Raw genomic sequence first — 15,382 nt, 5'->3', positions numbered from 1 at the left:
GGGTGGGGATGGGGAAGAGTGTCAGCCTGGATTATGGGGCTCGAGTCTCTGGAGTGGGGGCTCGAACCCATGATTTGCTGACTCTGGGGTGAGGGTAGGGGGCGAGAATTTTGCTAACCACTGCGCCACTGCTGACTAATTAATGAACTGATGAACCTTTCTTTCAGAACGGAGATCACTACCCCTGCCTGGATGACCTTGAGGGGCTGGTCGCTGTGGGCCGTGACCTGCCGATCCGCATGGACGAACTACCTCACCTGGAGAGTCAAGTGACGACAGCGCATTCCTGGAGGGAGAAAGCGACTAAGACCTTCCTGAAGAAGAATTCCTGCTACACGCTACTAGACGCAAGTGTTCCAGACATTACCTTCAAAGGCACCACTGCATAGAGCTCTCAAAAAAAAAAACAGTGGAGGAAAATTAGACACCTCCCAAACCCGTGACCTCTACCACCCAGAAGGACAAGGGCAGCAGGTGCACGGGAACACCATCACCACCAAGTTCCCCTCCCGAGCCCCTCTCACGCGCACCGCCCTGACTGGGACATGTATCGGCCGTCCCTTCGTCATCACTGGGTCAAAATCCTGGAATTCCCCACCTTAACAGATTTGTGGGAGCACCTTCACCACACGGGACTGCAGCAGTTTCAGGAGGCGGCCCACCATCATCTTGAGGGGATGGGCAATAAACGCCGGCCTTGCCAGCGACGCCCGCATCCTGAGAATGAATTGACATAAAATCCAGAGTTCAAGAGGCGCAGAGAGACGGAACGCACCCGCTTTACTCTGTATCTAACCCTGTACCTGCCCTGGGAGTGTTTGATGGGACAGTGTAGAGGGAGCTTTACTCTGTATCTAACCCTGTACCTGCCCTGGGAGTGTTTGACGGGACAGTGTAGAAGGAGCTTTACTCTGTATCTAACCCTGTACCTGCCCTGGGAGTGTTTGACGGGACAGTGTAGAGGGAGCTTTACTCTGTATCTAACCCTGTACCTGCCCTGGGAATGTTTGATGGGACAGTGTAGAGGGAGCTTTACTCTGTATCTAACCCTGTACCTGCCCTGGGAGTGTTTGATGGGACAGTGTAGGGGGAACTTTACTCTGTATCTAAACCCTGTACCTGCCCTGGGAGTGTTTGACGGGACAGTGCAGAGGGAGCTTTACTCTGTATCTAAACCCTGTACCTGCCCTGAGAGTGTTTGACGGGACAGTGTAGAGGGAGCTTTACTCTGTATCTAAACCCTGTACCTGCCCTGGGAGTGTTTGATGGGACAGTGTAGAGGGAGCTTTACTCTGTATCTAACCCTGTACCTGCCCTGGGAGTGTTTGATGGGACAGTGTAGAGGGAGCTTTACTCTGTATCTAACCCGTGCTGTACCTGCCCTGGGAGTGTTTGATGGGACAGTGTGGAGGGAGCTTTACTCTGTATCTAACCCGTTCCGTACCTGCCCCTGGGAGTGTTTGATCCTGACACTGGGAGTTTGAAGTGGAAAGTGTTCCATTCCCCAACATTAACATCCCTCACTTTGCTTAGTACAAAATTGATGAGAAAAAGATCACTCTGCTTTGCTGCCTGTATCTCTCTGCTGCGAGGTTGTGAGCGCCCCTGTGCTAATCTCTCATGACTGGTTTACAGGTGCTATGTCCGTGTGCTGACGCAGGCTCAGACAGTATCAGGAGGACCAAGTGGAAGAAAGCTAAAGAGAACGTGCTGGACAAGGCTGACATGGACGGCCTCGGATTATCAGCACAGGATATTCGAGATCCAGGATCCATAGTGAGTTTTACTTCTGTATTCACCTCGAGTATAGAGGATTAAGGGAGTGATCTGATTGAGGTGTTTAAGATTAATTAATGGATTTGATAGGGTAGATAGAGAGAAACTATTTCCTCTGGTGGGGGGGGGGGGAGTCCAAAACAAGGGGGCATAACCTTAAAATTAGAGCCAGGCCGTTCAGGGGTGATGTCAGGAAGCACTTCTTCACACAAAGGGGAGGGGAAATCTGGAACTCCTTCCCCTCGAGGTTAGATGGAGTTAAGATACAGGTCGGCCACGATCTAACCGAATGGCGGAACAGGCTCGAGGGGCTGAATGGCCGCCTCCCTGTTCCTGTGTCCTGAACGGATCACCACCTGGCACGGGGGCGGGTCTCACGGCCGGGGTGAGAGGCCGTGGGGACCAAGGTCCAGTTGCGACTTGGGGTTACTGATCGGCCCGGTGCAGCACGAGGCATTCATCTTCGATCCCTCCTCTGGGCGGGTTTGCTGATCTCGGCCAGGATCGCGGTGAAGACACTTGAGTTGGCCTCGCTCGGGCGGTTCCTCTGATTACGGCCTCTCGTGCGCCCCGCCCCTCCCCATCTCCCCGCCATTGGCAGCTCTGTGGAGACACCGCTCTCTGGAATTCCTTCCTTGAACCCATTGGCCTCTCCACCTCCCTCTCTCCCCTTTTAAGAGTTCCTGAAACTCAAGTCTTTGGTCACCCCTCCTGATGTCTCCTTCCTTGGTTAAATGGCCGTTTTTTTTTTTCCCTCTCGCGCCTCTGTGATTTTTCTATGTCGAAGGCGCTATATTAATGGCAAGTTGTTTGCCTAAAATCTATTTTCTTCAACATGTAAACTGCAAAGACAACAGAACCCTTTAGCCCTGGCTCAGCGGCTCTCACCCTCGCCTCTGAGTCAGAAGGTCGTGGGTTCGAGCCCCCACTCCAGAGACTCCAGCCCCGTAATCCAGGCCTGACACTCCCAGTGCCGGTACTGAGGGAGCGCCGCACTGTCAGAGGTGCCGTTTATCGGATGAGACGTTAAACCGAGGCCCCCTTCAGCCCTTGCGAGGTGGACGTAAAAGATCCCACGGCCACTATTGGAAGAAGGGTGGGCTGGGGGTGGGGGCGTTCTCCCTGGTGTCTTGGGGCTGATATTTATCCCTCAACCAACATCACTTTTTAAAAAAAAATGATCTGGTCATTTATCACATTGCTGTTTGTGGGATCTTGCTGTGCACAAATGACTGCCACATTTCCTACATTACAGCAGTGACTATGCTTCAAAAAAAAAAGTACCTCGTTGGCTGTGAAGGGCTTTGGGACGTCCTGAGGTGGTGAAAGGGGACTGTAGAAATGCAAGTTCTTTCTTAAATTCTTCTCTCCCTCTCCCCCGCCCCCACCCCCGACCAAACCCATTGCAGATTCTGGCTTTCAAAGAAGCGGAGCAGAAAGAGAAGGAAGGAATCCGCGCGCTGCGGCAGAGGAACATGCCCAGGCCTTGCTCGGACCGGCAGGACGACAAAATGGACGTCTGCGTCTGCGGGCAGCCAGCGGGCGACTTAATGCTGCAGTGCGAGCTCTGTAAGGACTGGTTCCACGGTACCTGCGTCAACTGCCCCAAGCTGACCAACCAGAGGCACTCGCCGGCCTGGTGGGAGTGGGACACCAAGTTCCTGTGCCCCCTCTGCCTGCGGTCTCGGAGGCCGCGCCTGGAGATCATTCTGTCGCTGCTGGTGGCCCTGCAGAAGCTGCCGGTCAGGCTGCCGGAGGGGGAGGCTTTGCAGTGCCTGACCGAGAGGGCCATCATGTGGCAGGACCGGGCCCGGCAGGCCATGGCGTCCAAGGAGGTGGCCGCGGTGCTGGAGAGGCTGACGGGGCTGCGGCACAGGCTGCAGAACGAGATGGTGCAGGAGACCATCGCGCTGAAGGAGAGGAGCCGGACGGGAAACCACCAGAGAAAGGTAGGCCGCCAGATCTGCTCGGTCAGGGGTCGCGCAGTCGCCTCCAGAGTCACAGGGTTGTGGGTTCGAGCACCCCCGCCCCACTCCAGAGACTCCAGCCCCACAATCCAGGCCGGCGGTACTGAGGGAGCGCCGCGCTGTCGGAGGGGCAGTACTGAGGGAGCGCTGCACTGTCTGGGGGGCGGTGCTGAGGGAACGCCGCACTGTCGGAGGGTCAGTGCTGAGGGAGCGCCGCACTGTCGGAGGGTCGGTACTGAGGGAGCGCCGCACTGTCGGGGGGGCAGTACTGAGGGAGCGCCGCACTGTCGGAGGGTCAGTACTGAGGGAGCGCCGCACTGTCGGAGGGGCAGTACTGAGGGAGCGCCGCACTGTCGGAGGGTCAGTACTGAGGGAGCGCCGCACTGTCGGAGGGTCGGTACTGAGGGAGCGCCGCACTGTCAGAGGGTCGGTACTGAGGGAGCGCCGCACTGTCGGAGGGTCAGTACTGAGGGAGCGCCGCACTGTCGGAGGGTCGGTACTGAGGGAGCGCCGCACTGTCGGAGGGTCGGTACTGAGGGAGCGCAGCACTGTCGGAGGGTCGGTACTGAGGGAGCGCCGCACTGTCGGAGGGTCGGTACTGAGGGAGCGCCGCACTGTCGGAGGGTCGGTACTGAGGGAGCGCCGCACTGTCGGAGGGTCAGTGCTGAGGGAGCGTCGGAGGGTCGGTACTGAGGGAGCGCAGCACTGTCGGAGGGTCGGTACTGAGGGAGCGCCGCACTGTCGGAGGGTCAGTACTGAGGGAGCGCCGCACTGTCGGAGGGTCAGTACTGAGGGAGCGCCGCACTGTCGGAGGGGGCATCTTTCGGATGAGACATTAAACCGAGGCCCCGTCTGCCCCTCTCGGGTGGACGTAAACGATCCCACGGCCACTAATGGAAGAAGAGCAGGGGGAGTTCTACCTGGTGTCCTGGGGCAACATTTATCCCTCAACCAACATAATTTTTAAAAAAACGGATGATCTGGTTATTAGCTCATTGTGGGAGCTTGCTGTGCGCAAATTGGCTGCCGCATTTCCTACATTATAGCCAGTTTGACGCGCAGTCACGGTTGTAAAGAGCTTTGGGACGTCCTGAGGTCGTGAAAGGCAATACAGAAATGCAGGTCTGTCTGTCTGCCTTATCGCATCACTCGGACATCGTAACAATGTGTGGTGACTGCTGTCACGGACATAAACGTGGGCGCTGATCTGCGAGCACACAGATCCCACGCATTGCAGTGAGATAGATGTCCAGTTCAGCTGCTTCTTGATGTGTTGTCTGAGGGAGGAATGGTCCAGTGGCGCCCTGGGATCTTCAACATAATTGACAGATCCTGGCGATTGTATAATCTTAATCTGATGGACGGCACCTCCGACAGCCCAGTGCCCCCCCCCGCCCCGCCCTCGGTACTGCACTGGAGAGGCTCAAGTCTCTGGAGCGGGGCTCGAACCCACGACCTTCTGAGTCGGGCACTTGGGGATGCTGTACCAGGAAAATCCAAGGGTGTGTGTCTGTGTTCTGTGCTAAGTTGGCGGGGTTGCTGAAGAGTAGGCAGTTGAATCGTATATAGACCTACGCCCGGTGGGGTGCTAACTCGAGCCTGAGCTTGTCTGTGGCCGAGTCCCAGATCTGCCTTGCTCAAAGCGAGGGAACGTCGGGAATGGTTTGCTCGCGCTCGCTGTCTAGGCTCATGTGGGTGAAATAGCTAACGGGTGTTAGGGCCCACAGGACTGTAGGCACGCGAGGGGCGAGTGAAGTCTGGCTGTCCTGCAGGTGATGGGTGTTTGACCTTATTACAGGTGGACGGGCCGAACGCTGATGCAATGGAGTTGGCGCAGGAAAATAAAGAAACCAACAGTAGCACAAAAACAACAGGTAACCTACTGGGTCTCTTCCCCCCCCCACCCCCACCCCCTCTGTGTGTCTGTCTGTCCCCCCACCCCCTCTGTGTGTGTCTGTCTGTCCCCCCACCCCCTCTGTGTGTGTCTGTCTGCCCCCCCCCCCACCTGTGTGTGTGTGTGTGTCTGCCCCCTCTCTCTGTGTGTGTCTGTCTGCCCCCCCCTCTCTGTGTGTGTCTGTCTGCCCCCCCCCCTCTGTGTGTGTCTGTCTGCCCCCCCCCTCTCTGTGTGTGTCTGTCTGCCCCCCCCCTCTCTGTGTGTGTCTGTCTGCCCCCCCCCTCTCTGTGTGTGTCTGTCTGCCCCCCCCTCTCTGTGTGTGTCTGTCTGCCCCCCCCCTCTCTGTGTGTGTCTGTCTGCCCCCCCTCTCTGTGTGTGTCTGTCTGCCCCCCCTCTCTGTGTGTGTCTGTCTGCCCCCCCCTCTCTGTGTGTGTCTGTCTGCCCCCCCCCCCTCTGTGTCTGTCTGGCCCCCCCCCCTCTCTGTGTGTGTCTGTCTGGCCCCCCCCCCTCTCTGTGTGTGTCTGTCTGCCCCCCCCCCCTCTCTGTGTGTGTCTGTCTGCCCATTCTCTTCTCCCCCCACCCCCGTGTGTCTGTCTAAAAAAATACAGGGGGAATTGGAGGGGATTCTCCACCCAGAACAGAGTGTGGGAATCAGTGAATGATTAAAGTGCCAGTGGAATAAGGGGTACACGTTGAGCTTGGTGAGAGACTGAGGGAGGGTGGAGTGGTGCTGTGGTGGGTAGTGAGGGCCAGAGGGGTACATTACCCAACCATGGGGAGTAATGAATGATAGAGGGACATGGGGAGTAGTGAGAGACTGAGGGGGGGCACTGAGCAGATGTGGGGAGTAGAGGGACACTGAGCAGATGTGGGGAGTAGAGGGACACTGAGCAGATGTGGGGAGTAGAGGGACACTGAGCAGATGTGGGGAGTAGAGGGACACTGAGCAGATGTGGGGAGTAGAGGGACACTGAGCAGATGTGGGGAGTAGAGGGACACTGAGCAGATGTGGGGAGTAGAGGGACACTGAGCAGATGTGGGGAGTAGAGGGACACTGAGCAGATGTGGGGAGTAGAGGGACACTGAGCAGATGTGGGGAGTAGAGGGACACTGAGCAGATGTGGGGAGTAGAGGGACACTGAGCAGATGTGGGGAGTAGAGGGACACTGAGCAGATGTGGGGAGTAGAGGGACACTGAGCAGATGTGGGGAGTAGAGGGACACTGAGCAGATGTGGGGAGTAGAGGGACACTGAGCAGATGTGGGGAGTAGAGGGACACTGAGCAGATGTGGGGAGTAGAGGGACACTGAGCAGATGTGGGGAGTAGAGGGACACTGAGCAGATGTGGGGAGTAGAGGGACACTGAGCAGATGTGGGGAGTAGAGGGACACTGAGCAGATGTGGGGAGTAGAGGGACACTGAGCAGATGTGGGGAGTAGAGGGACACTGAGCAGATGTGGGGAGTAGAGGGACACTGAGCAGATGTGGGGAGTAGAGGGACACTGAGCAGATGTGGGGAGTAGAGGGACACTGAGCAGATGTGGGGAGTAGAGGGACACTGAGCAGATGTGGGGAGTAGAGGGACACTGAGCAGATGTGGGGAGTAGAGGGACACTGAGCAGATGTGGGGAGTAGAGGGACACTGAGCAGATGTGGGGAGTAGAGGGACACTGAGCAGATGTGGGGAGTAGAGGGACACTGAGCAGATGTGGGGAGTAGAGGGACACTGAGCAGATGTGGGGAGTAGAGGGACACTGAGCAGATGTGGGGAGTAGAGGGACACTGAGCAGATGTGGGGAGTAGAGGGACACTGAGCAGATGTGGGGAGTAGAGGGACACTGAGCAGATGTGGGGAGCGGTGAGATCGATGGGGACACTGAGCAGATGTGGGGAGCGGTGAGATCGAGGGGGACACTGAGCAGATGTGGGGAGCAGAGGGACCGAGGGGGACACTGAGCAGATGTGGGGAGCAGTGAGATCGATGGGGACACTGAGCAGATGTGGGGAGCAGAGGGACCGAGGGACACTGAGCAGATGTGGGGAGCAGAGGGACCGAGGGGGACACTGAGCAGATGTGGGGAGCAGAGGGACCGAGGGGGACACTGAGCAGATGTGGGGAGCAGTGAGATCGAGGGGGACACTGAGCAGATGTGGAGAGTAGAGGGACTGACCGAGGGACACACTGATTTACATGTTCAGAAAGTGACTCAGCCTCTGGTATGTGTTGCATTCTAATCCCTGGGCATAGCTCAGTAAAAGATATGAAAAATAACACAAGCTGGAACAATTCTCCATTCTGCCCCAGCAAACATGGGAGAGAGCATTCTGGGCTGTATAACACAACGGTGATGCATTAAGAGTCACTGAGAGTGACGGCCAGAGAGGCATAACGGTCAGTCACTGAGAGTGGGAGCAATTTATAGCCAAATATATCTCACAGTTAATAAACTCCCAGTAACTAAAGCGGGCCATGTGTCTGCGATATCTTCCTTGGGATGTAAAATGTCAAATGCAGATCAGCCACCAGGTGGCCTCAGCTTTCAATTTAAAAGCAGTTTGAGTGCCCTGAGGATAAAGGAGCTTTCTCCAGAGCTTCACTTCATTGCCCTTCTGCAGTGCAGAACTGAGCGACACAGGGCAGTAAACTAGCAGATTTCATCCTCCCGCCTATGCCTAGTTCAGGCTGGAATCTAATCGAGGGGCTCGGGGGAGTTTATATATAGAATAACAGATACCCGGGAGTGAGTTACAGGCTGGAATCTAATCGAGGGGTTCGGGGGGGGGGTTTATATATAGAATAACAGATACCCGGGAGTGAGTTACAGGCTGGAATCTAATCGAGGGGTTCGGGGGGGGTTTATATATAGAATAACAGATACCCGGGAGTGAGTTACAGGCTGGAATCCAATCGAGGGGTTCGGAGGGTTTATATATAGAATAACAGATACCCGGGAGTGAGTTACAGGCTGGAATCTAATCGAGGGGTTCGGGGGGGGTTTATATGTAGAATAACAGATACCCGGGAGTGAGTTACAGGCTGGAATCTAATCGAGGGGTTCGGGGTGGGGTTTATATATAGAATAACAGATACCCGGGAGTGAGTTACAGGCTGGAATCTAATCGAGGGGTTCGGGGGGTTTATATATAGAATAACAGATACCCAGGAGTGAGTTACAGGCTGGAATCTAATCGAGGGGTTCGGGGGGTTTATATATAGAATAACAGATACCCGGGAGTGAGTTACAGGCTGGAATCGAATCGAGGGGTTCGGTGGGTTTATATATAGAATAACAGATACCCGGGAGTGAGTTACAGACTGGAATCTAATCGAGGGGTTCGGTGGGTTTATATATAGAATAACAGATACCCGGGAGTGAGTTACATTCCTCGTTGTGTAAACTCGCCAGACCCTGGCTGTAAGCAGTGTACTCTTTTTTTTTTTTCCCCCCCCCCCCCCCCCCTTGCTCCCCGGTTGTAGACGAGGACGGGCTACGCCTGGAGTGCCCTGCCGTCGAGCTCTCCGAGGCAGTGCAGCAACAGCTGGAGGAGCTGATGATCGACGGGGACCTGCTGGAGGTGACCCTGGACGAAAACCACAACATCTGGCGGGTCCTCCAGGCAGTGCGCTCGCCGCCCCGGGAGAAGATCCAGAAACTCCTACAAGTAAGTCTCTTCAGCGTTGTGGCGTCCTCGAGCGACTTGAGTCTCCCGAACTCTGTGCCTCATTCCTGCTCGGTGCTGGCTTCCTGCAAATTAGAATAGCAACTCTTTTTTCATTATAGAATCTCACAGCGCAGGAGGAGGCCGTTTGGCCCATCGTGCCCATGCTGGCTCTTTGAGAGAGCTATCTAATTAGTGTTCCCCCCACCCCTCTCTTTGCTCAATAGCCCTGTAAGTGTTTTCCTTCTCAAATTCCTTTTGAAAGTTAGTTATTACAATTGCAATGTTTTTATTTTGTCCACTCAATGAGTTAGGTGAAAGGATGTCTGTTTATAAATATAATGCCTTATTTATGTGCTTGTTCATCTTTTATTTGATGAATTTGCTTTACATTGTTAATGAGGTCTGAGTTGATGCTCCGTCATTGACAGAGTGGAGTGAGTCTTTATGGAGGCGTAGGATAAGTGCAGTCACCATAAGTAATCCCCCAGACGTGGTTCACTGTTTCTCTGCCTTGTCTTCCTCTCCCGGGGGGGTGGGAGGATGGGCTGCGTCATCGCTGGTGCCGGCTGGGCATCGGTCAGAAGCAGGGGCCTGGGCAGCGAGCGTCGACAGGGCGTTTGGCCGTTCACACGCCGCCCACGTGCACCACCTGTCTCCCTCTCCCTGTTTGGATGAGGGAGTTTTGGTGTGGAGGTGGCAGCCGAGGCGAGGAGGACGAGCAGAGGCGGGTTAGCGTCGGAGGATCCGTGCTGTCCTGAGCCGGACAGTCCCAGTTCCGTGTTGAGTTAGCTGTAGGAGGCACTGCTGCCGGTGTAGGGGCGGGTGGAGAAATCGGCCTGGATTCCTGACCCCCCCCCCCCCCCCCCCTTCCCCCACCCCGATCACCATCCAGAGACTCCCGCTGGGCAAGAGCGGATGTCGGGTGCGAATGGGATTGCAACTCCCCCCTCAACCCCCACCCCTCCCCCCGCGCTTTCTGGGATGGCGTGCGTTTTCCAGCGGCTGAGGTGAGGGGCTGGAGGATGTCGAGGGCCCTGAATAAACCAACTCTGGTGAGGTAACCGGCTTCAGGAAGGATAAAGGAAAGAAGAAAGATATGATCTATTCACATCATGAAAGCAGTGACCTTTTCTTTTGTGTATTCATTTATGGAGCGCCTGATCCAAGGATAACATTCCTGGATGGGTTAGTTATGTGTTTATCAGCATCGGCACCACATGTTGCTTCAGTACTTGAAATAGCTTCTAAAGCAGTGATGATACCAGCATGTTCCTGGGTGATTAATCGCTGGCTGTAAATCTTCCATTTATTATTTTAAGTGTGGCCTCTCTTTTTTCGTTCCTGGACACCATTTCACCCCGATTAATGCCAGCCTCGTCTTTTTCACAGGGTTCTTTCCACATCAGGCACCCAGTTTCGGTACAGCACGGGTTAGATAGAGAGTAAAGCTCCCTCTACACTGTCCCATCAAACACTCCCAGGGCAGGTACAGGGTTAGATACAGAGTAAAGCTCCCTCTACACTGTCCCATCAAACACTCCCAGGGCAAGTACAGGGTTAGATACAGAGTAAAGCTCACTCTACACTGTCCCGTCAAACACTCCCAGGGCAGGTACAGGGTTAGATACAGAGTAAAGCTCCCTCTACACTGTCCCATCAAACACTCCCAGGGCAGGTACAGGGTTAGATACAGAGTAAAGCTCCCTCTACACTGTCCCATCAAACACTCCCAGGGCAGGTACAGGGTTAGATACAGAGTAAAGCTCCCTCTACACTGTCCCATCAAACACTCCCAGGGCAGGTACAGGGTTAGATACAGAGTAAAGCTCCCTCTACACTGTCCCATCAAACACTCCCAGGGCAGGTACAGGGTTAGATACAGAGTAAAGCTCCCTCTACACTGTCCCCATCAAACACTCCCAGGGCAGGTACAGGGTTAGATACAGAGTAAAGCTCCCTCTACACTGTCCCATCAAACACTCCCAGGGCAGGTACAGGGTTAGACACAGAGTAAAGCTCCCTCTACACTGTCCCATCAAACACTCCCAGGGCAGGTACAGGGTTAGATACAGAGTAAAGCTCCCTCTGCACTGTCCCATCAAACACTCCCAGGGCAGGTACAGCAAACTCCACTAGCCCGGTGTGCTTTTTAAAAAAAAAATTCATTCTCGGGATGTGGGCGTCGCTGGCAAGACCGGCATTTATCGTCCATCCCTAGTTGCCCCGTGAGAAGGTGGCGGTGGGCCTTCTTGCAGTCCGTGTGGTATCCTGTGTGATCTCAATGCTCATCCATGTGCAGGCGTACTTCAACTTTTTGTGCGTTTGTTAACGAATGGTGAGATGAAAAGCAGAGAGCACGAGTGCTTTTTGAACATTGTAGCTGGTTTTACTGCCTTGGTTATTGAATGGTGGTGGATTAGGTGTGTGTTAAGCAAATGTACACACGTGAAGTACATTTACCCGTATTGTGCGAGCGTGTTACGGCGTTGTCTACTAAAATTAGTGCACGCGGCTGAAACGCTGTCACCATAGGATGGCTCGTCAGCGATACCTACTGGACGACAGTGGCAGTCCGTGCTTTGCTGAAACTAGCTTAGCTTTTCCACATTGGCCTTACCTTCCTACGAGCAATTCAGACAAGTTCTTCGATCCGAGTTAGCTCTTGCTGAGCTCGGCCGAGCAGGAGTTTCCTTGTCCCCCATCTCCCCACGCGAGCGCGTGCGTTCACGTTCCCCCCCCCCCCCCCCCCCAGTTGAGGCGTGAATATTCACTCGGGGTGCCTCAATTAACAGAAGGGTCTGGGCTTTTTATTAGATCGAGAAATTGGAGAGCAAGCTGGCGAAGGTGCGGGGGAAAGATTCTGCAGAGAAACGGCGGAAGAGGAAACCGGAGAGGGGGGACGGTGTCCTTTCGCAAGGGCAAGAAGAGCCCGAGGAGCTGGAACCAACTGAGCCAAAGAGAAGCAAGTCGGAGGCGGCCAGCCCAGCGGTGAAAGCCGATCACGCACCAGAGCATCAGGGAGGGGACTTCCGAGGGTCACAGAGTCCTGTCACACACAACGGAGTGGAGGTGGGTCTTGTGATTGCCAATTCGCCTCCTTTCCCCTCCCTGTTTCCCCCCCTCCTCCTCCTCTGAAAACTCTGGCCCGATGGCCCCGTTTCGAGCAAGGGGGCAGAGAACGTCGGCTGGGTGCTTTACCGCAGCGGAGTCCGGTCCTCTCCTCGCTCGATCCCCCTGACCTGGTCCCGCCCAGTGGGCCACGTGCTCTTTCCAACCAGCCACCGAGGCCGAGTACTTTCATCCCGGAGCCAAACGGGCATCAGCCGGGGATCAAATTGCTTCAAACGCCCACTAAAGTGCTGCCTTTACCAACTGACCTATCCCTGGGGAGGAGGAGGAGGAGGAGGAGGTGTAAACGGGGAACGTCAAATGTGCGATCTTTCAGTCTTTCGCGTTGTCACGACCCGGGATGCCTGAGCACTTCCTCTTTTGTGTTTCAGCAGTTATGATCGACGGCCACCTCCTCAGCAGCTTGGTGTGGGCGCCAGTCGCCCGAGAGAATCTGGACTCGGTAGGACCAGGGACCGCTGGGTCTCACCTGCCAAGAGCGATCGAGAGAGAGAGAGAGAGAGAGAGATGGGGGGGGGGGGGGGCAAAATAAAAAACCAACACACAAACAAACAAAAATACCGGAAGAACTCAACCTCATTAGGATTCCAAGATCGGCGAGACGCAGAGAGCTTAATTGTGTGTTGGGGGAGATTTGGGGGTGGGCGGGTGGTGGGAGGGGTGGAATAATGTGATGGGGGGGGGGTTGGGGGGGGAAATGGGGGAGGAAGGAAGGACCAGAACACCTGCAGTGTACCCGAACCAGGACTCGCTGTTGAAGCCCCACTGAGTGAATGCAGAAAGAAATCGTTCTGGGGAAGAGGATGGGATTAAAGCAGCTGGAGGGTGCACCCTCAACCCAGGTAGCTCTCGCCTCTTAAGCCGCACATCTGCGTGAACAAGATTTTACCCGGTGGACAGTCAATCGATCCTGTCTGTGCGTCTCTCTCGCCCCCCCCCTCCCCGTTTCTCCTCTCTTTCCTTCTCCCTCCCTTCAACACCCCCCCCCCCCCCCCCCCCAGTACTGGTTTGTTTTTTTTTTGCCCCGTCCCCTCTGAGCTCTGGGGAGGGGGTGGGTGGCAGAGGAGGCAACGGGGGAGGTCCGTGGCGGCAGGGAGCGAGGACGGGAAACGAGCGTCGATCTTTCGAGGTGGCGACCGGCTCGTCGACGATTCGAGGACGAGAGGCCAGCAGCCGGGAGCCCTTCAGCCCTTCGATTCTCCAGCAAGTTTTTTTTTTTGTCCCCGTCTTCTTTTCCCAGAACATTTCCAACGGGGATTTTATGAGGGAGGGGAGGGAGTTTACTTCGATCTTCCTCGGAGGAGGTAAAAACCGTATCATGCTTTTTATTTGCCGTCAATGTGAAAAGCACAGATGTTGCAGAATGAGACACTTTCGAGGGCGGGCGGGTACTAGAAAAAGGCCTTTTTTTTTTCTGTTGTCTGGCACGTATTCTGTACATGAAGTATTAAACTACTTGTAGCAGTTCGTAGCAGAGGACTTCAGGGTATCTTTGATACAAAGATCGGTGCGCGTGACAGGAGTTTCTGATTTCTCGCTCTCTTTCCTTTCCTTTCTTCCCCAACCCCCTGGCTGTTTATTCACACACAATCAGGAGTTAATTATTCATCCGTGGCTTTTCGCCTGTCCTACCCGGCCGCGTGAATCGAGGGGGAGAGGAAGGGGTTGGGGGGCAAAACGAAGAACTGAAGAGGCTTCCCTGGCTGACGGCCGAGAATCCTGCGCCCAGCGACTGTGAGAGCACGGGAGGATTGCAGGTGCACCGCTCTCCCTCTCTCTCTCTCTCGCGCTGTCGCTCTCCCTCTCTCGCGCTCTCTCTCTCCCGCGTAATTATGCCACTTGTTTTGAACACAGGACCGTGCTCGTCAATGAAGTAACTTTGTTTTTTTTAACAAAAAGAAAATAACTGAGTTTTAAAAAAAACACACACACACAAAAAAAAAAATATTGTTAACTGTTCTGTGTATATAGTTTTAATTCCACGAACTTTTCTGTCTTTTCTTTGGGGGGGGACAGTTAGAAAGAAAAACCCCTTCGTGTCCCCCCTCTCCTTCTCCATCTTCTCTTTCCTCATTCCCCCCCCCCCCCCCGAGCTTGTAGAGGCGGGGAGAGCGTGGTGGGTCTGGAAATGCAGCGAGACCCCCCCTCCGCCCCCAAACCCCCAAGCAGTGTAACCAGCTGTCCCACCAAATCGGGGGGGGTTTAGTAGTTGACTCATTCGAACACTCAGGCTGAAGAAACCACAGCCCCCCCCCCCCCCCCCCCCCGGGCCAATCCTCACTCGAATCCCACTCACAATTGATTTTTACTCAGGGCTTCCACTTCTTGGGGGAGGTGAGGGGGAGAGAGAGAGGAAGAAAATGGGGGCAGTCTCAATTGATATGACCCCGCCCCCCCCCCCCCCCCAATGGCGGGATGATGGGGATCTCCGTCTGTCCCGACCTAACCAAAGCAGACTGAATTGGGGGTGCGGGAGAGAGAGAGAGAGGGGACTGAAGGTTTCCTGGAAATATATTCGTGGGCACAGGCAGCCCAGTGAGCATTAAAGAGCCAGCGCGTGCACACTTAAAGGACAGCCTTTGGATGAATTGGCAGCTCTCCTGCCCCCTCTGCTTCCAGTCGATCTATATTTTGTTATTTCTTTGCCTGTTTTAAAGGCATATCTTCATACACTAAACTTTAAACTGTAATGGTCGTGAGAGGAGGTCGGAAGGGAAGGGGGAGGGTTGGGAAGGTCAAGAGAACTCGTTTTTAATCCGGGTTAACTTCGATCAGTGGCGAACTGGGTCCAAGACCGTCTCGCGTCTCCAAACAACCCTGCCGAAGTGGTCAAATTACGTCCCACTCTTTTCTGCCCCCCAATCGTGCTGTGGTCAAACTATTTGCCCGACTCGTCACTCGCAGGCGCCTCGGTCTGTCACTCTCTTGTTCCATCAGTTTATTACTGTACAGT

The 15,382-nt window shown here is 54.9% G+C and overlaps 1 protein-coding gene across 1 annotated transcript in view; it reads left to right on the top strand.

Annotated features, from left to right (window-relative positions):
* The window catches only part of kdm5c (lysine demethylase 5C), a 60,812-nt gene extending 46,912 nt beyond the window's left edge, over positions 1-13,900 (top strand). Inside the window, exons 22-28 of the mRNA XM_067976237.1 lie at positions 168-347; positions 1,636-1,776; positions 3,186-3,725; positions 5,542-5,617; positions 9,116-9,300; positions 12,115-12,369; positions 12,801-13,900. Coding sequence (XP_067832338.1) covers positions 168-347; positions 1,636-1,776; positions 3,186-3,725; positions 5,542-5,617; positions 9,116-9,300; positions 12,115-12,369; positions 12,801-12,809 — 1,386 coding nt within the window. The 3' untranslated portion in view covers positions 12,810-13,900. The remainder of the gene's footprint in view (positions 1-167; positions 348-1,635; positions 1,777-3,185; positions 3,726-5,541; positions 5,618-9,115; positions 9,301-12,114; positions 12,370-12,800) is intronic.
* The last annotated feature ends 1,482 nt before the right edge of the window (positions 13,901-15,382 follow it).

This window comes from Heptranchias perlo, chromosome 45, assembly GCF_035084215.1.
Source record: "Heptranchias perlo isolate sHepPer1 chromosome 45, sHepPer1.hap1, whole genome shotgun sequence".
NCBI classification, from domain to species: domain Eukaryota; kingdom Metazoa; phylum Chordata; class Chondrichthyes; order Hexanchiformes; family Hexanchidae; genus Heptranchias; species Heptranchias perlo.
This window is presented reverse-complemented; position numbering and strand designations above follow the sequence as displayed.